Here is a 26,131-nt window from a genome sequence, read left to right on the forward strand (position 1 = left end):
ATCGCTTTTTTTCAGTACCCTTGTAACTTCGAACGGTCACTAAATGAATGGTTGTTAAGTAAGGAGGATTACCTGCAAGAAGGCACGAAGACAAAACATTAAACAGATTTGGGGTTTTTTTGCAGCCGAAAATGTTTTCCCGAATTTCACCATCGCTGTCTCCAATCCTACCACCCGACATTTATTTGTGAAATCAAATCTTTCTTTATTTCCCGCGAGGTCATTTCCTTTCTCTCTACACTGTGATTTCTTTTTTGTTCCTCGTTCATTATCATTCATTCGTGGGCTTGTAATCAGTACAGCGTTACCTGTGCTGTCCTCAAATTAAAATCCTCCACCTGTACCTCACTTCCCCTTCGAACGTCCTCAAACCGAAGCGTCAGACGTGTTTGCAAAAATACAAGCGGTAGTTAAAAGACATGAACCAGAGTGGCATCAGGCACGCAACTAAATGCAGCTCTTGCACAAAGCACAAACACTTCTCCACCGTGTGATTCACTCCTAACCGACACAAGGCACATTTTGTAATGTTGATAATAACCAGAAGAGCCTGGAGGGCTGAACTGCAGTAAAAAATTCCTGCCACTGCAAGCGCCAGCGCACAAACTTTTAAGATAATGCTTGGTTTTGTTTTCAATCACAGCTTCTCAAGCCACTCCGATATATTGTAGGCCGGTGATGGCCAACCTTTTTGGCACCCAGTGCCCAAACAGGAACCCCCATGAATGCGTGTGGCATGTGCGTGCGCTGGAGCACCAGAAACCCGAAAACCAGCTGGCTGGTGTGCACATGCCTGTTTTTTGGCCATTTTGGGCCAATTTGGGAGCTGTTTCTGGCCGGGTTTCTGGCTAAAAGCCTGATTTTTTTTTTTAATTTGATTTATATGCCGCCCTTCTCCGGAGACTCAGGGCGGCTTACAATGCGTTAAGCAATAGCCTTCGTACTTTTGTATATTTATACAAAGTCAGCTTATTGCCCCCACAAACTGGGTCCTCATTTAACCTACCTTTGAAAGGATGGAAGGCTGAGTCAACCTTGAGCCTGGTAAGATTTGAACCTGCAGTAATTGCAGGCAGCTGTGTTAATAACAGGGTGCTTTAAACCACTGTACTACCAAGGCTCTATGATTGGGCTCTATGATTGGGCTTATTATCAGGGGATGTCTTATTTTTGGGGAAACAGGGTACTATATGTGCTTAAACAGTAAAGGGTAAAATGCATAATACTTCTCAATATGGGAATTGTTGGATTAGGGGTTAGAAAAAAAGAGGTAGAAAGTTGTTGTTGTGAGGTGCGAAGTGGTGTCCGACCCATCGTGACCCCATGGACCATGTTCCTCCAGGCCTTCCTGTCCTCTACCATCCTCTGGAGTCCATTTAAGCTCACGCCGATTGCTTCAGTGACTCCATCCAGCCACCTCCTTCTCTGCCGTCCCCTTCTTCTCCTTTTGCCCTCCGTCGTTCCCAGCATTCGGCTGTTCTCCAGGGAGTCCTTCCTTCCTTCTCCTTAGGTGGCCAAAGGATTTGAGTTTCCTCTTCAGGATCTGGCCTTCTAAAGAGCAGTCAGGGTTGATCTCCTCTAGGACTGACCGGTTGGATGGCCTTGCAGCCCAAGGGACTCGTAGGAGTCTTCTCCAGCACCAGAGTTCAAAGGCCTCCATTCTTTGGCCTTCTCAGCCTTCCTTATGCTCCAACTTTCACAGCCGTCCATTGCAACTGGGAAAACCATAGCCTTGACTATACGCACTTTTGTTGGCAGGGGATGTCTCTGCTTTTTAGCATGCTGTCTAGGTTTGCCATAGACTCTGTGTGTCTGCACACAAAAACACACACTCGCTTCTAGAGAAGGTGGGTGGCACACAAATCTAATAAATTATATTTATTATACACACACGTGTGTGTGTGTGTGTGTGTGTGTGTGTATAATTTACAATATATATTTATATATAACAATATTACACACTCACAGACATAACTCCCCTGTTACCACCCTTATAATCCCTTAATTCGGGGTGGAGTCCGGGTGATACATATATATGTATAAGTATCAATCTCTCAATATCAATTTTTCAATACACTGAAATCATATAAGCCAGTAAAAGGTAGAAACTAAGAAAAAAAAGAGAAAAAGAAGGGGAATGAAAACTACCCTATTTTCCCGAAAATAAAACATCCCTGATAATAAGCCTAATCGGGTTTTTGAGCGCATGCACTAAAGTAAGTCCCCCCCCCGAAAATAAGTCCTCCCCAAAAATATTTAAATGCATTTCATCCGCCGCCCCATTTCCTCTGGTTTCCTCCATGCACCCCAAAATAATAAGACCTCCCTGAAAATAAGGCCAAGCACTTATTTTCGGGTTCAAAAAAATATAAGGCAGGGTCTTATTTTTGGAAAAACATGGTGGGGGGGTGTGGGGGTGTGGGGGGGGGTGTATATATATGTAGGTCTTTGGTTATTCGGGTCTTCTCCCACGTAAAATTGGAAGTGTCTTGGTGACGTTTATATATATGTTATATAAGCACTTAATATATATATTAAGTTTTTCTATCAAGACACCTGGTCTATCCCAACATGTGGGAGGGGGCATTCTGCTCCCTTTCGCCTTTCAGCTCCAATCCAAGAGCCCTCAAGCAGTCGCATTCACGGCAAACCATTTTATACAAAATATAAATTTGATATATATACATATAATCAATATATATATATTATAATATATTATATATATATTATATTACAAACTATTCTAAAAATACGAGTTCCAGGTATATTAGTAAAAAAAAAGAAGCAGACATACTGTGAACTCCGGAACCGAAGATTTTAATTTATATATATATATTTATATATATAAATATTTTTATTGTTTTGTATCACAACCTCCTTTTTTTTTGAAAAACCTTTATTAACACTTAAAATCCAAAAATGCAAGTTAAAATACCTCTATAGCAAAAATACATCCGTAACAATTATACAATTCAACGTCTTTCTGACAGTACTTAATTCTTAACTTTCTTCATCTATTCCCACATATTCCTATTTAATCAACAAACTCCATTTCTATGTTGGAACAGTGTGTTTTCTATGTGTCCAAAGTGTTAAAATATAAACACACCTAGATTTTAATTGGATTAAATCGAATTAACATTTCATGTAAACGTATACCCACATTATGCAGAAATCATTAAAAAAAGTGATGAATCCCCATTAGCTCATCCTCAGCCGTTTATTATCCTTACACGCATTTATACGAGCATTTTTTAAGACGTGCAATTAATATGCAATGCAAAAGAGGCGAGCTCTGCATATACAATCACTCACCTATTAGGCGCCTCCAATGTAAACACTCCCACGTGGCTTTGGAGATCAAAGCAAAACATCTCGGAAACTCCGCCTCCCGACCAGGAGGGATACGCCTCTCGACCATTAGTAGATCTATGCGGACTCGAAAAAGCCGGAAGTGCCGTTAAAAGGCGAATTTCCCTCCCGACGGAGAAACGGGCGGGGTTTTAAACCACTCTCGAGCGACCCCCGGGCGCTCGTTTTTCCCTCCCGGTCCCGTTCGGAGCGGGAGCGGGAGAGGGAGCGAAGCCGCGGCCGAGGCGAACAAGGCCTGAGGGAAGAGCGTGTGTGTGTGTCTGTGGGGGAAAATAAAGAGAAAGAGAGGGGGATTACGTCACTTCCGCCGCGCGCCTCGCCCGTCGTCATGGCGAGACGTACAGCCAAGAGCGCCGTTGCCATGGCGACCGGTAAACACGCGGAGTCAGGCGGCGGCGGAGACGGCAGTGGCGGAGATGGTGAGACCCGCCGGGGGCTTTATTTCCCCCCCCTCTCTTCGCCCGAAAAACGCCGGCCTGATCGGCTTCATCCGAAGCCGGGGTCGGGGTGGGGGGTACCGTTAAACCCGTGCCTACTATCCCAGGAGGCAGGGCCGTTGTTAGAGAAGCCCCCCCCAAGCCCTCTGCGCATGCTCAGAGACACCCCCCCTTTCCTTAAGTACCAAATCATTGGGGATTATTATTATTATTATTATTATTATTATTATTATTATTATTATCATCATCATCATCATCATCATCATCATTATCATTATCATTATATTATTATTATTACTATTATTATTATCATTATCATCATTATCATTATCATCATCAAAATTATATTATTATTGCTATTATTATTATCATCATCATCATTATTATTATCATCATTATTATAATATTAACATCATTATTATCGTTTTATTGTTATTATCATTATTATCATTATCATTATCATCATTATATTATTATTATTATCATCATCATTATTATCATTATTGTATTATTATTATTATTATTATTATTATTATTTTATTATTATTATTATTATTATTTTGGAACGAATGTATGTTTAAAAAAAGAAAAAGCAAACTCCTATCTTAGCCTCAAAGTTTTGGTCTGGGTAAATATCATGAATTAGAAATGAATATATATAGGTTGTTTACTATAAGGATTACTTTAATTCTTCCATATGTCAGATAATTTTTCTTTCTTTCTCTTTCCTTCCTTCCTTCCTTCCTGCTTCCTCTTCCTCTTCTTTCCTTCCTTCCTTTCTCTCTCTTTCTTTCTTTCTTCCTTCCTCCCTCCCTTTTCCTTTCTTCCTTCCTTTCTTTGTTCCTTCGTTCCTTCCTTTTTTCTTTTTCTTTCTCTCTTTCTCCATCCCTCCTCCCCTTTTCCTTTTTTCCTTCCTTTTTTCTTTCTCTCTTTCTCACAGTCTCCCTCCCTTCCCCCTTTTCCTTCTTTCCTTCCTTTGTTCTTTCCTTTTTTCTTTCTTTCTCTCTCTCTCTTTCTTTCATTCTCTCTACCTCCCTCCCTTTTCCTTCCTTAGTTCCTTCCTTCCTCCCTCCCTCTCTTTTCCTTCCTTTGTTCCTTCATTCCTTCCTCCCTCCTCCTCTTTTCCTTCCTTCCTTCCTTTGTTCCTTCCTTCGTTCTTTCTTTTTCTCTCTTTCTCTCATTCTCTCTCCCTCCCTCCTTTTTCCTTCCTTTGTTCCTTTTTCTTTCTTTCTTTTTCTCTCTCCCTCCCTCCCTTTTCCTTCCTTCCTTCCTTCCTTCCTTCCTTTTTCCCTTCTTTATTTTCTTTCATCCTTCCTTCCTTCATTTTATTGGCCACCCATCCTACCACAGGGTAACTCTGGGTGATTTTAATTTAATTTAATTTAATTTAATAATGTAATTTAATTTAACTTAATTTTAATTTAACTTAATTGAATTGAAGAATTGAATTGAATTGAATTTAACTTTGATGTTTTAAACGCTTTGCAGATCTGCTGTGGCGAACCACAGGGGTAACCAAAGCAACCCAATGCTGGCTAGTTGTTGCCTTCATAAGAAAGATAACAAGATGAATGAAGGATAACTTTGGTTTATTTCTTGGTTGGCACAGCAGATTTGCAAAAAAGAAAGAAAGGGGGGAAAAAATCCCATTTGCTTAATAAAAGATTTAAGGGTTGCATTCACCCAAACCCCTATCCACGATTCACCGATTTCATAAACCGATAACTTTAGTGTGCCGATAAAATTATCGGCACACTAAAGGACCATGTTAAAATAAATAAACCTTGAATGGCCCTTAGAAAATCTGTAGGATGGACAAGATTTCCATCTGCCAGTTGCAAAAGCTGACACTGCTTAGATCCACCGATATGCTACTTCTGCTAATACGTTACACAACACCTTTGATCCTTGAGAAGAAGGGGATGCAAATGAAGGCAACATCTAAAGAACTTGCAGTTGTGATTTCCCTGGGTTGGGAACAGACCAGAGGTGGGTTCCAGCAGGTCCCGACCAGTTCTGGAGAACCAGTAGTGGAAATTTTGAGTAGTTCGGAGAACCGGTAGTAAAAAATTCTGACTGGCCCCGCCCCCATCTATTCTCTGCCTCCCTAGTCCCAGCTGATTGGGCGGAAATGGGGATTTTGCAGTATCCTTCCCCTGGAGTGGGGTGGGAATGGAGATTTTACAGTATCCTTCCCCTGCCCGGCCCACCAAGCCACACCCAGAGACCCGGTAGTAAAAAAAATTTGAAACCCACCACTGGAACAGATCACAAATATTATTAATAATAATAATACTACGGGGGGGGCGAAAGTGATTTACAACCAGTCCTCACACTTACGACTGTTGCAGCATTCCCACGATCACACAATCCAAATTTGGGCGCTTAGCAATTAATATGTATTTAATGACGATTGCCGCATCCTGAAGTCATGTGATTGATCACCGTTCGGGACCTTCCCAGCCGGAATGGGAGAAGCCGGATTTGCTTAACGCCTGTCATGGCTCACTTAACAACTGCGGTGACTCGCTTAACAACTGCAGCAAAAAAAATTGGGCGCGACTCTCTTAACAACCTGCCGTGCTTAGCAGTGGAAATTCCGGTCTCAATCGCGCACCGCTTGTATATTAGCCATCCCGGCTTTTAAGAAGTCTTAGGAACTAATCGGGGAAAGCTTGCCGAGCGTCTTTCGAACACGTTTCTTTGTATTCACACTTTTCGTTCTTCCTTCCCTGCAGCCGAGCAGCGTGTGTTCGCTGGGCAGCTCGTCTAACGCTTCCTCAGCCAGATCCCGGTCTCATTCTCGCACCCGTTACCGGACCAAAGCTGCGAGTTCAGAAGTCGACGAGAGCCTCTTCGGTGTTTCCAAGGTGAGGGCAAGAAATCGTAGAATAGAATAGAAGCTGGAAGGGACCTTGGAGGTCTTCTAGTCCAGCCCCCTGCTCAAGCAGGAGAACCTATACTGCTCAAGACGGTGAGTTCTAGTACTGCTTTAGGCATGAAAGCTGATTGGGTGACTTTGGGCCAATCACCAGGAGATGGTGAGTTCTAGTACATTTTTAGGCAGGAAAGCTGATTGGGTGGCTTTGGGCCAATCACCCGGAGACAGTGAGTTCTAGTACTGTTTTAGGACGAAAGCTGATTATGTGACTTTGGGCCAATCAGCCAAGAGACGGTAGGTTCTAGTACCGCTTTAGGCATGAAAGCTGATTGGGTGACTTTGGGCCAATCACCCGGAGACAGTGAGTTCTAGTACTCTTTTAGGCATTAAAGCTGATTGGGTGACTTTGGGCCAATCACCAGGAGACAGTGAGTTCTAGTACTGTTTTAGGCATGAAAGTGTGGGCCACTCCCTTTTTCTGAGCCCCACCCCGCCTCACAGGGTTGTTGTGGGGAAAATAGGAGGAGGAAGCCGCGTTGGATATGTTTGCCGCCTCAAGTTATTTGTAAGTCTAATAAAAAATATAATTAAACACATTTTGAAATCCCTCCCCGTGAATTTCCGAAGCCGTTCTGAGCATTTCTCCTTCCTTTACAGAATGTGCAGCTCTCCCGTCCCGGCAGCCCCGTCGTGATCCTCCGTGATGTGGGTTCGGCAAGAGGGAAGCCTTTGGGATGGGGCCGCAAACCCGAGACGATCCGGCTTATTACTCGAGACCTCATTCGGGACCTGGTGTAAGTCTACGGGGGTCTTGTACCCCAATTCCGGCTTTACTCCTCCTTTCTACAACTCTGTAGAGATTCTCAGTCATCTAGGTCCTGGTTGTCCCAAAGGTGATTTTTCAGGAGGCATCTGGACTTTCTGTTTTCTTTTGAAGACATTTCGCTTCTCATCCAAGAAGCTTCTTCCGCTCTGACAGAATGGTGGGAAACAGAAGGATTGATACTCCTTGCAGACAGTAGTCTGCAATTTTTCCTCCGGGATTGTATAGCTAAGAAGATGACTGAGAATCTCTATGGACTTTTAGCTATACAATTTGGGATGAACACGGTGTGGGAGTAGGACAGGGCTGGGTTCTACTTACCGTTACTACCGGTTCGCAACGGGATCGCACGCGCGCACGCCGAGCTTCTGCCCATGTGCAGATCGTCTATGACGACATCTGGGTGGGTGGGCGGAGCTTCCTCCCGGTTTTACTCCCGGTTTATTGCAGGGGAAAAAATGGCAAACTACAGGAACCGTTTACACCACTCAGGTGACCCCTCCGAGGACACAGATAAAACCTCCAAGCGGCCTCAACGACCTTCTAAAAGGATGCAAATGACCAGCTGTCTGCAAGGAGTATCAATCCTTCCGTTCTCCACCGTCCAGTCAGAACCGAAGAAGCTTCTTGGACGAGAAGCGAAATGTCTTCAAAAGAAAAAAAAAAAACAAGAAAAGTCCAGTTGCCTTGTGAAAAAAGCACCTTTGGGACCTCTCTTTTCCACAGCTCCCTCTAGGAAGCAGTCGGGAGGGCCCCGACCACCATCATGGCACTGCCATGGATGTTTATTTATTTGCTGAATTTATTTGCCACTTGTCCCACTGTGAGGCTACCCTGAGTGGCTTACAAAAACAAAAAAGGAAGAAAATGTAACAGACCAGGGTTGTTTCACAGCCTCCGGCCACATCCGGCCCTTCGGCTATCCGTGTCTGGTCCGCGTGAAGTCAATTGGCAGTTAGGAAATAAAATGTAAATAAATGTGCCACAGGGGAAGAAGCCAGATGTGTAGCTTGAGGCAAGAAGAAAAGGTTTTTTGCACACCTGTGGCAGAAAAACCGGCCGCCAGGTGAGGCCTCCTCCCTCAACACCTGGACACCAGCAGGAGACTTGGGACGGGGTGGCTCAGTGGCTAAGAGACTGAGATCGAAAGGTCAGGAGTTCAGCGGTTCGAATCCCTAGCGCCGCCGCATAACGGGGTGAGCTCCCGTGACTTGTCCCAGCTTCTGCCAACTTAGCAGTTTGAAAGAAAATGCAAGTAGAAAAATAGGGACCCCCTTTGGTGGGAAGGGAACAGCGTTCCATGCGCCTTTGGTGTTGAGTCACGCCGGCCACATGACCACGGAAACGTCTTCGGACAGCGCTGGCTCTTCGGCTTTGAAACGGAGATGAGCACCGCCCCCTAGAGTCAGGAACGACTAGCACATAGGTGCAAGGGTAACCTTTACCTTTACCTTATGGGCTCAGCCCGCCACAACAGCCCCCAGTTTCTCCTACGGCTCCTTGGGAAAATTAATCGCCCCGATTACCCGTATCTCCCATTTTTCAGCAATTTCGAATGGCCTTTTAACAAACGGCCGTAAGTCGAGGACTACCTATAGGTCTAACTGTTCAACCTGGAGTGTCTCTGGGTTGAGAGATGCTGGGGACGGATGTTAAATGAGAAGACCCACATGGGTGAAAATACAGGGAGTCCTTGACTTGCGACAGTTCGCTTAGTGATCGTTCAAAGTTACAACGTCGCTGAGAAAAGTGAGCTACGGCCATTTTTTTCCCCACACTTACGACCGTTGCAGCATCCCCCGCGGTCATGTGATTTACGTTCGGATGCTTAAACAGCCGTCTCGTATATATGTGAGATCCCGGGGTCATGTGACACGATCCCCTTTTCACGACCGTCCGACGAGCAAAGTCGATGGGGGTAAGCCAGATTCGCTCAACAACCGCGTTGCGAATTGAACAACTGCTTAACGAACGCAGCGAGAGACATCGTAAAATGGGGCAGAACTTGCTTAACAGATTTCTCACTCAGCAACGTAAATTTTGGGGCTCAGTTGTGGTCATAAGTGGAGGACTACCTGTGTTGGATGGATTTTGTCCCTGCTGGTTGCAATGCTTGGCTGATTCTGACTTTCTTTTCCCCCCGCTCCCCTCCCCTCCTCCCCCCCCCCAGCGTCCCCACGGTGGATCCCTCAGGAGAATCTCTGATCATCAGCCCTGAGGATTTTCAACGGATTAAAGAATCCTCTCGCGTCCTGACGAAGGAGGAGCGTGACACCCAGCAAGCGGCCGCCAGGGCAGAGCGAGAAGCCACCATTGTAAGTCTGTTAATTCCTCCTTATTTCCAGGTTGAACCTCTCTGTCAGGTTTCGAGGTCGTCTCAAATAAATTGCATTTCAAACAAAGTCTTTGAAGAAAAGCTCCTATTTATTAAGCACGACATTCTAAACCCGACTTCATCGAAGCCAACACTGACTTCCAGACCCCAAACCCTCCCTTTCCGTTCCCCACTCCCCTGCACTCATTGGCCATCTTCCAAGTCACTCTACCCCTAATCTACTGCTCCAGCTCAAAGGAATTTCCCCCCTCCCATCCCATCTCCTAAGGGATATTATCTCCAGAGAAAATAAGTAGGTGAAAAGTCAAACGTCCCTTTCCAGACGCCTCCGCTTTTCCTTCTTATGTCAGCACTAGAGTAAATGCAGCTTGAAGTGCTGACACTCTCCTTGATCAGTTTCCATCCATAATTCCTTGTCTGGCCTTCGGGTGCTTTGGAAAATAGCTTGACCCCCTTCCTCCTCTCTGGGGCAGCCCCTCAAGTATTGGAAGATGCTCTCCTGTCTCCCCTGGTCCTTCTCTTCACTAGACCAGCCATGCCCAGTTCCTGCAACCGTTGATTCTATGCCTCTGTTGATGCAACCAAGGATCATATTAGCTTATTTTTGGGGTGCTGGCTCATATTTTATAATCGTCATCTGGAGTCAGTCACTCTGAGCTGTTTAATGACCCGAACCACCTTTTCCTCCACTTCCCAAGACCCTGGATTTATTTATTTTTTTTTTGAAAGAAGCTTATTCTTTCTTTTATTTTTTAGCCAAGGAGCTCTATTTTTTAGCCTCTCCCATTTCCCATTTTATAAACCTTCTCTGAGTCGTCAGGAAGCTAATTGGCAGGTTATTCCCGAAGCTCTCCGTCACATTCCTCCGTGCTCAATCATCGCTGCTCAAGCCGTACTCCATCATCACTCAATCATTGGTAGCGTTCCTGCCAATGTTTGTTTATTCCAGACTGTAGCGAAGTGGAAACGAACTTCAATGGCAAGGAAAAGAAGAAAGAGGCGATTATTGTGCGTTTAAATGAGGCAGCGATTAAAATAAACTGCAGGCATAGTATCCTTGCCACCAATACGCTAATTTGGCAGATGAATAATATTTCACGCTGATTGAGCTTCAAATACGTCCCATCTAAATTAGATTTGTTGCATTGTGTTTCCTTCTTCTCTTCTCTTCTCTTCTCTTCTCTTCTCTTCTCTTCTCTTCTCTTCTCTTCTCTTCTCTTTACTTATACATCTGCTTGCCTGCCTGCCTGCCTGCCTGCCTGCCTGCCTGCCTGGCTGCCTGCCTGCCTATCTATCTATCTATCTATCTATCTATCTATCTATCTATCTATCTACCGTGTTTCCCCGAAAATAAGACCCTGTCTTACATTTTTTTGAACCCTGTAATAAGCGCTTGGCCTTATTGCCATACACTCAAAAGCCCAATTGGGTTTATTATCAGGAGATGTCTTATTTTGGGGGAAACAGGGTATCTATCTATCTATATATCTATCTATCTATCTATCTATCTATCTATCTATCTATCTATCTATCTATCTCTACCTACCTATCTACCTATCTCTCATTATCTATCCTGTTTCCCTGAAAATAAGACCCAACCGGAAAATAAGTCCTAGCATGATTTTTCAGGATGCTTGTAATATAAGCCCTATCCCAAAAATAAGCCCCAGTTAAGATTGTCAGCAGACGGAGGCGTTTAATAGTGTATTTCCCACAAAATAAAACCTAACCGGAAAATAAGCCAAAAATTAATATAAGACCCGGTCTTATTTTGGGGGAAACACAGTACCTACTTACCTATCATCCATCCATCCATCCACCCATCTATCTATCTATCTATCTATCTATCTATCTATCTATCTATCTATCTATCTATCTATCTATCTCCTCATCTATCTTTTAATCTATCTCTTAATCTATTTCTATCCATCTCTATCCATCCATCCATCCCTCTCAAAGCCTCTCTTTTGGGTGAGTTTGGGGAATCCAAGATAAGGTAGGTGCCAAATGAAGAAAGGAACATAATTTTTCCAGGCTTTTTTTCCCCCTCTAATCAATTTCGGCACATCTATTTAATGCCGCTTCTGGCTCGCCGACTGACTTCATTGTCAACCTGATCGATTGTGATGCCGGCTAGAAGCATTTCCTTGGAACAGGGCTGGTCCCTCCACCCAAAAGGAAGTGGGAGGTGTTTTTCTTTTCCTGGTATGAGTTCCAGGCTTGGGAACCCAAGTGGCAGGGGACGCACCCAAAACATCTTTCTTCCTCGTCTCCCTCACCCCAGGTGGCCGTGAACGAGCGCAAGAAATCCATGAAGCTCAAGGAGATCCTACGGAAGAAAAACGAGAAGCTCAACGACCTGGAAGAGGAAGCCAAGGAGCGGGCCCAATACCTCTTGGAGCGGGCAAACAATCTCCGGATGGAGCAGGAAGACGAGATCAAAACACTCGGCGAGGTGGGCAAAATCAGGCTGAAGGGGCGAAGGACGGAAAAATTAAGACATCAGCCTTAGACTGACGGACACAGCGAAGCCCCAAATGTCCAATTGCTAAGCGAGAGATTTTGTTCAGTGAATTTAGCCCCATTGAAAGGCCTTGCTTTCTGCAGTCGTTAAGTGAGTCACATGGTTGTTAAGTGAACCTGGCTTCCCCGTTGGCTTTGTTGGTCGCAAAAGGGGACCCTGGGACACGGCGGCCGTCATAAATATGAACCAGCGGCCAAGCGTCTGAATTTTGATGCGCCTGACCCTGGGGGTGCTGTAACGGTCATAAGTGTGAATAAGTCATAAGTCATAACAGCCATAAATCACTTTTCTCAGTGCCGTTGTGACTTGGGATGGTCACTAAATGAACTGTTGTTGTAAGTCGGGGACTACTGGTATAAATATTTATGCTGGTAGATGGGAAACGGGAACCCCCATTTCATACGGTGTTTTGAAATGAATAAAGCGGTTTTTAATTCTCCCCCTCCCCCTTTCCGCCTTTTGTAAGATCCCATTGAATAATGTACAGGTCGTCCTCCACTTATGACCACAATAGAGCCCGAAACCTCTGTCATTAAGCGAGACGTTTGTTAAGTGAGTTTTTCCCCATTTTAAGATCTTTCTTGCCTCGGTTGTTAAGTGAATCACTGAAGTTCTTAAGTTAGAAACATGGTTGTTAAATGAATCCGACTTCTCCATTGACTTTGCTTGTCAGAAGGTTGTAAAACGGGGATCGCATGACCCCAGGACACTGCCACCGTCATAAATACGAATCAAGAGAGCCCAGAATTACTTTTCCTATGTTGTCCATTTTACAATCTTTCTGGCCACGGTTGTTAAGTGAATCCTTGCGGTTGTTCAATTAGTAACCTGGTTGTTAAGTGAGTCTGGCTTCCCCACGGACTTTGCTCACCTGTCGGTCGCCAAATTGGATCACGTGACACCCCCCCGTGACACGGCAACCGTCATAAATACGAGTCAGTTGCCCAGCCTCTGAATTTCGATCATGTGACCACCGGGACAGCTGCTGCGGTCGTTAGTGTGAGGAAAGGGTCCTAAGTCCCTTTTTTTTCAGCGCTGTCGTAACTCCGAGAGGTCACTAAGCGAACCGTCGTAAGTGGAGGGCTGTCGTCTCTCGGCAGATTATCCTAGAAGCCAAGTGCCATGCCATTCGGGATGCTCAGATCCTGGAGAAGAAGCAGATTGACAAGGAGATGGGCGGAGAGGAGAGGAGAGTAGCCCACCTGATGGAGGTCGAGAGGCAGAAGGCCAATCAGATGCAGGACGAGCTGGAACGGAAGCGGAAGGAGGAGCTCTACAGGTGAAGGAACTGACTGGCGCCGCTCTTCTCTCTAGCCAGGGCCTGGCAGGGGGGAAGCCTGCCAATCAATAGCTACGTAGACTTATATACCGCTTTATAGCCCTCTCTAAGTGGTTTACAGAGTCAGCGTAAGGAAGGAAGGAAGGAAGGAAACTCAATAGCAATAACAATAGCATTTAGACTTATATACCGCTTTACAGCCTTCTCTAAGCGGTTTACAAAGTCAGTGTAGGGAAGGAAGGAAGGAAGGAAGGAAGGAAGGAAGGAAGGAAGGAAGGAAGGAAGGAAAGGCAATACCATTAGCAATAGCATGTAGACTTATATACCGCTTTATAGCCCTCTCTAAGTGGTTTACAGAGTCAGCATAGGGAAGGAAGGAAGGAAGGAAACTCAATAGCAATAACAATAGCATTTAAACTTATATACCGCTTTACAGCCTTCTCTAAGCGGTTTACAAAGTCAGTGTAGGGAAGGAAGGAAGGAAGGAAGGAAGGAAGGAAGGAAGGAAGGAAGGAAGGAAGGAAGGAAGGAAAGGCAATAGCAATAGCTATAGCAATAGCAATAGCATTTAGACTTATATACCGCTTTACAGCCTTCTCTAAGCGGTTTACGAAGTCAGTGTAGGGAAGGAAGGAAGGAAGGAAGGAAGGAAGGAAGGAAGGAAGGAAAGGCAATAGCAATAGCTATAGCTATAGCAATAGCATTTAGACTTATATACCGCTTTACAGCCTTCTCTAAGCGGTTTACAAAGTCAGCGTAGGAAAGGAAGGAAGGAAGGAAGGAAAGGCAATAGCAATAGCACGTAGACTTATATACCGCTTTAGAGTGCTCTCTAAGCGGTTTTCTGATTAAATAAGACTTTATTCAATCCAACATTTCAACAACAACAAAATAGCTCCACGTCCCGCCATATCGTACTACAAGGACAGGGGTGGAGGTAGGGGAGATGTCAGGCAACAGGGCAACATCTCAAGAAGGTTGAGATGAAATCTCTCAGGGTCTCGCAAAGAACGTCAAGATGACTGCCGTCCCTCAGCGGGAGGGGTCTCGAAGTTGGCAACTTTAAGATGGGTGGGCTTCCACTCCCAGAATTCCCCAGCCACCTTGCTTAGTGCAGACATTTTTAAAGCAGGCTGGCTGGGGGATTCTGGGAGTTGAAGTCCACCCATCTTAAAGGATGCTGGCTGGGGGATTCTGGGAGTGGAAGCCCACCCATCTTAAAGCAGGCTGGCTGGGAGATTCTGGGAACTGGCAAGCGGCTTCCCTGAAGCCCCCTTCTCTCTCTCCCGCTCGTCTTTTCTAGGGGGAGGCGCCACCTCATCGAGCAGATTGAGAAAAACGAGGAAATGCGAGCGATGAAAGCTGAGCAACGTGACCAAGAGGCCCAGGACATGCTGGACTACCTAGAACGGCTGCAGTTTGAAGATGAGAGGGTGAGGCCCAGGAGCAGATGGGCAGGGGGGATGAGTTCTAGTCCTGCTATGAAAGCCGGCTGGGTGACTTTGGGCCCATCACCAGGAGATGGGGAGTTCTAGTCCCACCTTAGGCATGAAAGCTGACTGACTTCTTTCTCTTTCTTCCCTCTTCTCTATTTCCCTCTCTCTCTCTTTCTTTCTCTTTGTTTCTTCCTTCCTTCCTTTTCTTCCTTCTCTTTGTTTCTTCCTTCTGTCTCTTTCTTCCCTCCTTTCTCTATTTCCTTCTCTCTCTCTTTTTCTCTTTGTTTCTTCCTTCCTTCTTTCGCTTCCTTTTTCTTTCTTTCGCTTCCTTCCTTCTTTCTCTTCCTTCCTTCTCTCTCTTTCTTTGTTTGTTTCTCTCTCTCTTTCTTTTCATCCTTCCTTCCCTTCTTTCTCTCTTTCTCTCTCTTTCTTTCTCTTTCCTTCCTTCCTGCCTTCCTCCTTTTCCTCCTTCCTTCTCTTTCTTTCTTTCTTTCTTTCTTTCTCTCTTTCTTTCTCTTTGTTTCTTCCTTCCTTCCTTCTTTCTCTTCATTCCCTCCTTTCTCTTTCTCTCTCTCTCTCCCTTTCTTTCTTCCTTCCTTCTTTCTCTTCCTTCCTTCTTTTTCTTTCTTTCTCTTCCTTCTCTTACTTTCTATGTTTCTCTCTCTTTCTTTTCATCCTTCTTTCCCTTCTCTCTCTCTCTCTCTCTCTTTCTTTTTTTCTTTCTTTCTTTCTCTCATTCTTTCTTCCTTTCTTGGATCTTGCGTAGGAAATGGAACGCCGTAGATTGGAGCGCTTGAGGATCCAAGCCGAGATCCGGAACATCAACGACGAAAACCAGAGGCGCAAAGAGGAGAAGCTGAACCAAGAGAGGATGGCCGACATGCGTGTCCTGGAGTACCAGCGGCAGAAAATGGTACAGTGTGTGGGTCGCAGGGAAGCCGCCCAAGCCCTCCTACCCATCAACGGCTTCTCCCGAGGAACCATCTCCCCAAAAAGTGACCCCCATTGTTGGGAAAGCTCGACGGGGGCCTTTTCTGGAGTGGCTCCCCCGGAGGGCGGAATTCCCTTCCCACAAAGGGAATTAGAGTTAGTCCCCCGAAGTTGCCGAGATGAAAAAAAAATCTCATGGGGTTTCTTCTGCTCAGGCAGCGGGGTTGGACTAGAAGACCTCCAAGGTCCCTTCCAACACTGTTGTCCGTTTCTTCCTGAACGCAGGCACGGGAAGCCGAATTTGAGGCCGAGCAGGAGAAGATCCGTAAGGAGAAGGAAATGGAGACGGCCCGTCTGCGGGCCTTGCAAGAAAAAGCCCAGGATCACCAAGCAGAACAGGTGCGTCTGGTATTGGGGGTCTTTCACCTCGATTGCCCACCCAAAAAGGGGGCAAGGAAACCTTGTGGGCAGGGGTGGGCTGCTGAGGGGGGTGGGTTCGCAGGGGTTGGGGAGAATGATGTTTGTGTGTCTATATTTTTCTTGACTGTACACCGCCTTGAGTCCTATGGGAGAAAGGCGGTATAGAAATTAAATAAATAAATAAATAAATAAATAAATAAATAAATAAATAAATAAATAAATAAATAAACCTCTAGCTAAGATTCTGTGCAGTTCGGAGAACCCCCAAATCCCACTCCTGGCTGGCCCCGCCCAATTTTGCAGTATCCTTCCCCTGCCACGCCCACCAAGCCACACCCACCAAGCCACGCCCACAGAACCAATAGTAAAAAAAAATTTGGATTTCACCAATGGACTAGAGGTAACATTTATTTATTTATTTATTTATTTATTTATCTATCTATCTATCTATCTATCTATCTATCTATCTATCTATTGGTCGATTTATATGCCGCCCTTCTCCGGAGACTCAGGGCGGCTTACAATGCGTTAAGCAATAGCCTTCATACTTTTGTATATACCTGCTTAGTAGGGCTTTCGGCCCCCCCTAAGCGGTGTTCTCTTTTTTATACAAAGTCAGCTTATTGCCCCCACAATCCAGGTCCTCATTTTACCTACCTCGGAAGGATGGAAGGCTGAGTCAACCTTGAGCCTGGTGAGATTTGAACTCTGAGTAATTGCCGGCAGCTGGTGTTATTTAACAGCACTTTAGTCTGCTGCGCCACCAAGACATGATGGCAGTGGTCCAATATCTCAGGGGCTGCCCCGAAGAGGAGGGGGTCAAGTGGCGCCTGAGTGGCGTAGGAGGCTAATGCCTCCTACTAAGGCAGCATTTAACATCCAGCTGCCTGCAATTACTGCGAGTTCAATTCTCACCAGGCTCAAGGTTGACTCAGCCTTCCATCCTTTCTAAGGTGGGTAAAATGAGGACCCAGATTGTGGGGGCAATAAGCTGACTTTGTATAAATATACAAAAAAGTATGAAGGCTATTGCTTAACGCATTGTAAGCCGCCCTGAGTCTCCGGAGAAGGGCGGCATATAAATCAAATTAAAAATTAAAAAAATAAAAATAAAAAAAGCTATTCTCCAATGCACCTGAGGGCAGGACAAGAAGCAATGGGTGGAAACTAACCAAGGAGAGAAGCAACCTAGAACTCAGGAGAAATTTCCTGACAGTTAGAACAATTAACCCATGGAACTGCTTGCCTCCAGAAGTTGTGGGTGCTCCTTCACTGGAGTTTTTAAGAAGAGAATGGACAATCACTTGTCCGAAATGGTCTAGGGTCTCCTGCTTGAGCAGGGGGTTGGACTAGAAGACCTCCAAGGTCCCTTCCGACCCTGTCCTTCTGTTCTTCTTCTGCCCCTCCAGCATGCCCTGAGGGCCAAGCGCAACCAGGAGGCCACCGAGCGCGAGTGGCGACGGAAAGAGAAGGACGCCGTGCAGAAGAAGCTGCAGACGGAAGCCATGTTGAAACAGAGCCGGTTAGAGCAGGTGGCGCAGAAGGAGCACAATTTGGCCGTCCAAGTGCAGCGCGACCGGGCTGAATTCGAAAGGATCGTCAGGTGGGGCACTGGGTCGCCTACCTTCCTGTAATTTTTTTCCGTTGGTCCTGGTGGGGAATAAACCCTGAAGAGGTGGGAAGAATTGGACTAGCACAGGGGTCAGCAACCTACGGCTCCGGAGCCACATGCGGCTCTTTGGGCCCTCTGCTGTGGCTCCCTGTCAGGTGATCTCATCACTGGCTGGACCCGCCCCTCGCCCTCCCCTCCCAGTCACTCCTCGTCTGGCCTGAGAAGGTAAGGGCGACGGCAGGGGGATGGAGAAGCGGCCGGGGCAGAGACAGAGAGATACAGAGAGAGAGGGGAGAGAGAGAGAGACATAGAGAGACATAGAGAGAGGGGGACAGAGGGAGAGATACAGAGATACAGAGAGAGGGAGAGACATAGAGAGAGGGAGAGATACAGAGAGAGTGGAGAGAGAGAGAGACATAGAGAGATACAGAGAGAGAGGGGAGAGAGAGAGAGACATAGAGAGACATAGAGAGAGGGAGAGATACAGAGAGAGTGGAGAGAGAGAGAGACATAGAGAGATACAGAGAGAGAGGGGAGAGAGAGAGAGACATAGAGAGACAGAGAGAGGGGGACAGAGGGAGAGATACAGAGATACAGAGAGAGGGAGAGACATAGAGAGACATAGAGAGAGGGAGAGATACAGAGAGAGTGGAGAGAGAGAGAGACATAGAGAGATACAGAGATACAGAGAGAGGGAGAGACATAGAGAGACAGAGAGAGGGGGACAGAGGGAGAGATACAGAGATACAGAGAGAGAGAGAGACATAGAGAGACATAGAGAGAGGGAGAGATACAGAGAGAGTGGAGAGAGAGAGAGACATAGAGAGATACAGAGATACAGAGAGAGGGAGAGACATAGAGAGACAGAGAGAGGGGGACAGAGGGAGAGATACAGAGATACAGAGAGAGAGAGAGACATAGAGAGACATAGAGAGAGGGAGAGATACAGAGAGAGTGGAGAGAGAGAGAGACATAGAGAGATACAGAGATACAGAGAGAGGGAGAGACATAGAGAGACAGAGAGAGGGGGACAGAGGGAGAGATACAGAGATACAGAGAGAGAGAGAGACATAGAGAGACATAGAGAGAGGGAGAGATACAGAGAGAGTGGAGAGAGAGAGAGACATAGAGAGATACAGAGATACAGAGAGAGGGAGAGACATAGAGAGACATAGAGAGAGGGAGAGATACAGAGAGAGGGGAGAGAGAGAGACATAGAGAGACATAGAGAGAGGGAGAGATACAGAGATACAGAGAGAGGGAGAGACATAGATACAGAGAGAGGGGGGAGAAAGAGAGACAGAGAGAGAAGGAGAGGGGGAGGAGAGAGGGGGGGGAGGGAGAGAGAAATATGTCAAAAGGATTTTGTGGTTCCCGGTGTTTTTTAACAACTGGTTCTCTGCCCTAATGACCGGCTGGGCAGGCGTGGCTTTTGGGGGGGGTGTTCATGTGACCAGTTCAGCGGTTCGAATCCCTAGTGCTGCTGTGTGATGGGGTGAGCTCCTGTGACTTGTCTCAGCTTCTGCCAACCTAGCAGTTCAAAAGCAGGTAAAAAAAATGCAAGTAGAAAAATAGGGACCCCCTTTGGTGGGAAGGGAACAGCGTTTTCCGTGCACCTTTGGCGTTGAGTCATGCCGGCCACACGACCACAGAGACGTCTTTGGACAGCGCTGGCTCTTCGGCTTTGAAACGGAGAGGAGCACCGCCCCCTAGAGGCGGGAACGACTAGCACATACGTGCGAGGGGAATCTTTACCTTTGATTTGGACTAAATCCTATGAGCTGCAGTTCCCCTTTCCCGCCACCGGTGGCACTGCCTCGGGAACAAAATTTACCTTATGCAAATATTTGGTTCCCACCCATTGGCATCACTCAAGAAGCTGATGAATTATTTATCACGCATCGGTTTCGGATTGGTGGGGGGGGGGAGAGAATTCAGTTAAAACCGATCCTCAAACCAGGTAGACTGGCAACAGTCATCAGATGACAAGGCGTCTAATCAACGGGTTGAATAAGATTGATGTTTTCCCCATACGATGACACGTCGGAAAAGGGAGCCCATAGATCCTCCCAGGGCATTGAGTTCAACCCACTGGAGGGGTGTGGGGAAGAGAAGGTCTCCCCCCCCTCTGAGAAATTTGGAGTTTTCATCATCACAGATGAAGCGTTTGAACGTCTTCCGAAGCTGTGAACCACCGTATCCCATTTGTCCAGAAGGGTTTTGTCCCGCTCGAGCACTGGGCTGGACTAAAGCAGCGGTCACCAAATTTTGGTGGTCCGCAGAAAAATTATTTGCATTTTTTATATTGCACTAAATCAGGGGTCCTCAAAGTACGGCCCCTGGGCCGGATACGTGCAATGAACGTTTGTGTTGCTGCAGAGAGAGAGAGAGACATAGAGAGATACAGAGAGGGGGGGAGAGAGAGAGACAGATACAGAGAGAGGGGGGAGAGAGACATAGAGAGAGGGGAGAGATACAGAGAGAGGGGAGAGAGAGAGACATAGAGAGATACAGAGAGAGGGGAGAGACAGAGACAGATACAGAGAGAGCGGGGAGAGAGACAGAGAGAGATACAGAGAGAGGGGGGAGAGAGAGACATAGATACAGAGAGAGAGGGGAGAGAGACAGAGAGATACAGAGAGAGAGGGGAGAGAGAGACATAGAGAGATACAGAGAGGGGGGAGAGAGAGACAGATACAGAGAGAGAGGAGAGAGAGACAGAGAGAGGAGAGAGAGAGACATAGAGAGATACAGAGAGAGAGGGGAGAGAGAGAGAGACAGAGATACAGAGAGAGGGGGGAGAGGAAGCGATAGAAAGGGGGAGAGATAGAGAGATACAGAGAGAGGGGGAGAGAGGGAGACATAGATATAGAGAGAGGGAGGAGAGAGAGCGACATAGAGAGATACAGAGAGAGAGGGAGGGGGAGGGAGGGAGGGGAGAGAGAGAGAGATGTCAAAAGGATTTTGTGGTTCCCAGTATTTTTTAACAACTGGTTCTCTGCCCTAATGACCGGCTGGATAGGCGTGGCTTGGGGGTGGGTCATGTGACGGTGGAAGTGAGTGACATCGAGTTGGCCACGTCCAAGCAGATTTTGTGGCTCCCGGTGTTTTCTTTTCTGTGGGAAATGGCTCCAAATGGCTCTTTTGAGTATTTAAGGTTGTAGACCCCTGCCCTGGGCAGACCATCTCTTAAGTCCTCGCTTGCTGTCGAGCTGACCTCCATCCCCCGCCGCCTTCTCTTCCTCCCTCCCGCCCCCCCACCCCCCCACCCCAGGATCCAGCGGGAGCAGATCGAGAAGGAGCGAAAGGAACACGAGCGCCGGCTGGCCCTCCAGATGACCCACGCGGACGAGCTCCGGCGCCAGGTGCGCGAACACCAGCAGCAGCAGGTGCAGGAACGCATCGCCATCTTTGAAGAGGGCAAGCGGCTCAAGGAGGAAGCCCGCCGGCGCAGCGATCGCCTGAACGAGATCAAGAGGAGGAAGCTGGACGAGCTGCGGTAAGCGACCGATTCCCGGAGACTGAATTGAAAAGTTCAGATTTAAACACAGTTGGAAGGGACCATGTAGGTCATCTATTCCAACCCTCCGCGCCCAACCTGACCCCGGCCAATCGGCGGCTGCTACTTAAGGATGGCGCCTGTCTGGAAGGATATGTGGACCTTTTATTGGGTCCACCCTACATTTCAACAGTCGCTAAGCGGCCAGCCTTAAATCGAGGGCTTACCTGCACGTTGTCCCTCCATGAGGACTAGGCTCTTGTTTCAAGCGTTGATGAAATTTCTCTCTCTCTCTCTCTCCGCAGGGCTGCCGGGCTCCCTGAGAAATATTGTGTGCAGGTGGAACGCAAAGCTTTTGTTCAGTCCGTCCACTGAGCCGCAGAGATGCTTTTTCACTAGTTAACTCTCAATGTGTAGCCTAGATTTCTATTTTCTTATCCTTAATTGAATAGATCTATTTCTGGATGCATTGGTGTGGAATTCATTATTTCGGTTCTTTACAAAAGTTTAAGCTGCACGGAAATGCCAGGTGTTATCTTTATTATTTTATTTTATTTTATTATTTTATTATTATTTTGCTTATTTTATTTTATTTTACTATTTTATTTTATTTTATTATTATTTATTTTATTATTATTTTGTTTATTTTATTATTATTTTGTTTATTTTATTGTTATTTTGTTTTTATTATTATTCTAGTTTTGTTTTATTTATTGTTTTGTTTTATTTTGTTATTTTTTATATTTTTATTTTATTATATTTTACATTTTTTAATATCCCGCTTTTTATTATTTTTACAAATAACTCAGTGGCGGCGAACCTATCAAATACTCCTTCCTCCTTCTATTTTCCCCACAACAACCACCCTATGAGGTGCGTCAGACTGAGAGAGAGAGGGACTGGCCCAAAGTTACCCAGCCAGCTTTCATGCCTAAGGCAGGACTAGAACTCACAGTCTCCTGGTGATTGGCCCAAAATCACCCAGCCGGCTTTCATGCCTAAGGCGGGACTAGAACTCACCGTCTCCTGGTGATTGGCGCAAAATCACCCAATTGGCTTTCATGCCTAAGGCGGGACTAGAACTCACAGTCTCCTGGTGATTGGCCCAAAATCACCCAATTGACTTTCATGCCTAAAGCAGGACTAGAACTCACAGTCTCCTGGTGATTGGCCCCAAATCACCCATCTGGCTTTCATGCCTAAGGAGGGACTAGAACTCACCGTCTCCTGGTGATTGGCCCAAAATCACCCATCTGGCTTTCATGCCTAAGGCGGGACTAGAACTCACCGTCTCCTGGTGATTGGCCCAAAATCACCCAGCTGGCTTTCATGCCTAAGGCGGGACTAGAACTCCCAGTCTCCTGGTGATTGGCCCAAAATCACCCAGTTGGCTTTGATGCCTAAGGCGGGACTAGAACTCACAGTCTCCTAGTGATTGGCCCAAAATCACCCAGCTGGCTTTCATGCCTAAGGCGGGACTAGAACTCCCAGTCTCCTGGTGATTGGCGCAAAATCACCCAGCTGGCTTTCATGCCTAAGGCGGGACTAGAACTCACCGTCTCCTGGTGATTGGCCCAAAATCACCCAGTTGGCTTTCATGCCTAAGGCGGGACTAGAACTCACCGTCTCCTGGTGACTGGCCCAAAATCACCCAGTTGGCTTTCATGCCTAAAGCAGGACTAGAACTCACCGCCTCCCAGTTTCTAGCTTGCACCTTTAACCACTAAACCAACTTGGCTACACGAAGCCCCAAAATATACTCCTGATAAGTTTTTACAACGTGTCTTTCTCATCCCATAATTCTGGTACAGCTTCTTTTCTCGGGGGGAAGAGGATCAAAGATAGGAAGTTGAATAATCCCAACTTCCTACAGGAGGTTTTTTCCCCCCCGCACATCCTCTCCTTATACACACACACAAACAAATATTATCACATCGGACTCAACTAACTAGGTGAGTCTTCAACCTGGTACTACCTTAGATCAGACATGAGTGGAAACCCTGAAGACCTATTAACTATGAGTAACCAAGACGCGACCTCAGGGGTTTGCAAACCCATCATCCTTCCAACATTTACCCTGTGGTTTAGCCTTGCTGGCATTCAGAGTTCAACAACATCTGGGAAAACCGGGAATTTCTCCTCCATTTCCTCCACCGCTTTCGTAGCTTCTTTTTCCTTTTGTAAAGAAGAACGATCTCCAAAACAGAGGCATATGAAAAGAACCCGTATGTGGTTCTTTTTTATTTTTCCATTCACCGTATCGGGATGCTACTAACACGCATGGCAACAATGACGAGCTCCCCGGTGTTGTTAAAAGGATTAGCCCGGATTAATTTGGATTAGGTCTGAAAATGTTCTCGAGAGGTTCCGAAATATTATTTGAAGACCCCAGAATAGCTGAAGAAACAAGAGGAAACCTGTGTCTCCCATTGACCCAAAGTCAAGAAACGGGAGGAAGCGTGCAACACGTGTGACATTGAAGCAGTTGTTGACGCCTTGAGTTGTGTGAAACATGAGAAAACACCTCTAGGAAGGAGGGAGGAAGAGAGAGGAGAGCTGTAAAGGAAGAGCTGGAAGGATTTCTTCCTTCCTTTCTTTCCTCTTTCTTTCTTTCCTTAATTTATTTCTTTCTTCCTTCCTTTCCTCTTTCTTTCCTTAATTTCTTCCTTCCTTCCTTCCTTTCCTCTTTTTCCTCTTAATTTCTCTTTCTTCCTTCCTTTCCTCTTTCTTCCTTTCCTCTTAATTTCTTTCTTTTTTTCCTCTTAATTTCTTTCTTTCTTCCTTTCTTTCCTCTTTCTTCCTTTCCTCTTAATTTTTTTTCTGTCTTTCTTTACTCTTATTCTTCCTTCCTTTCCCCTTCCTTCCTTCCTTCCTTCCTTCCTTTCTTCCTTTCTTTTTTCTTTCCTCTTAATTTCTTTCTTTCTTTCCTCTTAATTTCTTTCTTTCTTCCTTTCTTTCCTCTTTCTTCCTTTCCTCTTAATTTTTTTTCTGTCTTTCTTTACTCTTAATTTCTTCCTTCCTTCCTTCCTTCCTTCCTTCCTTCCTTTCTTTCTTCCTTTCTTTCCTCTTTCTTTCCTCTTAATTTCTTTCTTTCTTTCCTCTTAATTTCTTTCTTCCTTTCCTCTTAATTTTTTTTCTGTCTTTCTTTCTTTACTCTTAATTTCTTCCTTCCTTCCTTCCTTTCATCTTCCTTCTTTCCTTCCTTTCTTTCTTTCTTCCTTCCTTTCTTTCCTATTTCTTTCCTTTTAATTTCTTTCTTTCCTCTTTCTTCCTTCCTTCCTTCCTTCCTTCCTTCCTTCCTTCCTTTCTTTTCTTTCTTTCTTGTCCCTACCCTGAGCAGGGGGTTGGACTAGAAGACCTCCGAGGTCCCTTCCAGCTTTAGGATTCTACAGCTAGTCCTCGACTTAAACGACCGCAGTTGAGCCTAGCATTTCCCAAGTGAGGTGGTTGTGAAGTGAATTCTACCCCTGTTTTACCACCTCTCTTGCCACGGTCCTTAAGTGAACCATTGCTGCGGTCAAGTTGGCAACCTGGTGGTTAAGTGAATCTGGCTTCCCCATCGACTTTGCTTGTCAGAAGGGGATCACACACCCCCGGGACTCTGCAACTGTCATAAATATAAGTCAGTTGCCACACATCTGAATTTTGATCACGCAACTGTGGGGACGCCACCACAGACGTTAAGTGTGAAAAACGGCCATAAGTCCCTTTCTTCAGTGCCGTGGCACTTTGCAGTGGTCACTAAATGAATCGTAAGAATGTACTACGTGCATGTTCTGTGTTCAGTGACTTCTCCTTTGTGTAAAGCGCGACTTTAAAGATGAACAACGCAAGTGGAATTCTTTTCATTTTCTTCTTTTCCTCCTTTATTTGGTGTTCTCTCTTCTTCAGGTATAAATTTCTATTATAGTTATTAATTCTATAAATTTTATTGGAACAATTTTTCTTTAACGTGCGTCAGGGTTTAATAAAGAGTGTAACGCCTGGCTCAATTTACCCATACATAATGTCGATAAGAAAGCGAAGAGGAACTACAGAGCCTCTTGATGCGGGTGAAGGAGGAGAGTGCAAAAGTTGGCTTGAAACTCAACATTAAGATCATGGCATCCGGCCCTCTCAATTCCTGGCAAATCGATAGGGAAGAAGTGGAGGTAGTGACAGATATTATCTTCCTGGGCTCCAAGATCACCGCAGATGGGGAAAAACTGCAGCCAAGAAATTAAAAGAGGCTTGCTCCTGGGGAGGGAAGCCATGGCAAATCTAGACAGCATCCTAAAAAGCAGAGACATCACCCTGCCAACAAAAGTGCGTCTAGTCAAGGCTTATGGTGTTCCCAGTTGCAATGGACGGCTGGGAAAGTTGGACCATAAGGAAGGCTGAGAAGGCCAAAGGATGGAGGCCTTTGAACTCTGGTGCTGGAGAAGACTCCCGCGAGTCCCTTGGACTGCAAGGCCATCCAAACGGTCAGTCCTAGAGGAGATCAACCCTGACTGCTCTTTAGAAGGCCAGATCCTGAAGAGGAAACTCAAATCCTTTGGCCACCTAAGGAGAAGGAAGGAAGGACTCCCTGGAGAAGAGCCTAA

General features: G+C 46.0%; 1 protein-coding gene and 1 long non-coding RNA gene across 2 annotated transcripts in view; one reads left to right on the top strand and one right to left on the bottom strand.

Annotated features, from left to right (window-relative positions):
• LOC148111529 (uncharacterized) overlaps nt 1-3,455 on the bottom strand; it is a 115,387-nt gene extending 111,932 nt beyond the window's left edge. Inside the window, exon 1 of the long non-coding RNA XR_015730402.1 lies at nt 3,316-3,455. This is a non-coding gene — a long non-coding RNA (uncharacterized LOC148111529). The remainder of the gene's footprint in view (nt 1-3,315) is intronic.
• Nucleotides 3,439-22,013, top strand: CFAP45 (cilia and flagella associated protein 45). The gene is made up of 12 exons (XM_060694386.2): nt 3,439-3,791; nt 6,548-6,679; nt 7,348-7,484; nt 9,684-9,828; nt 12,133-12,303; nt 13,473-13,651; nt 14,955-15,084; nt 15,854-16,000; nt 16,303-16,416; nt 17,847-18,040; nt 21,324-21,548; nt 21,854-22,013. Exons 1-12 carry the CDS (start codon nt 3,789-3,791, stop codon nt 21,921-21,923), a joined length of 1,647 nt encoding a protein of 548 aa, XP_060550369.1. The 5' UTR covers nt 3,439-3,788; the 3' UTR covers nt 21,924-22,013.
• The last annotated feature ends 4,118 nt before the right edge of the window (nt 22,014-26,131 follow it).

Source organism: Pantherophis guttatus, chromosome 18 (assembly GCF_059756535.1).
Source record: "Pantherophis guttatus breed Tessera chromosome 18, ASM5975653v1, whole genome shotgun sequence".
Classification (NCBI taxonomy): domain Eukaryota; kingdom Metazoa; phylum Chordata; class Lepidosauria; order Squamata; family Colubridae; genus Pantherophis; species Pantherophis guttatus.

Bases quoted from the DNA above. Each gene is read 5' to 3' on its own strand.
- CFAP45 (XM_060694386.2), top strand. The intron at 6,680-7,347 runs GTGAGGGCAAGA...CTTCCTTTACAG, and splicing joins GCCTCTTCGGTGTTTCCAAG to AATGTGCAGCTCTCCCGTCC. The intron at 18,041-21,323 runs GTGGGGCACTGG...CCCCCACCCCAG, and splicing joins GAATTCGAAAGGATCGTCAG to GATCCAGCGGGAGCAGATCG.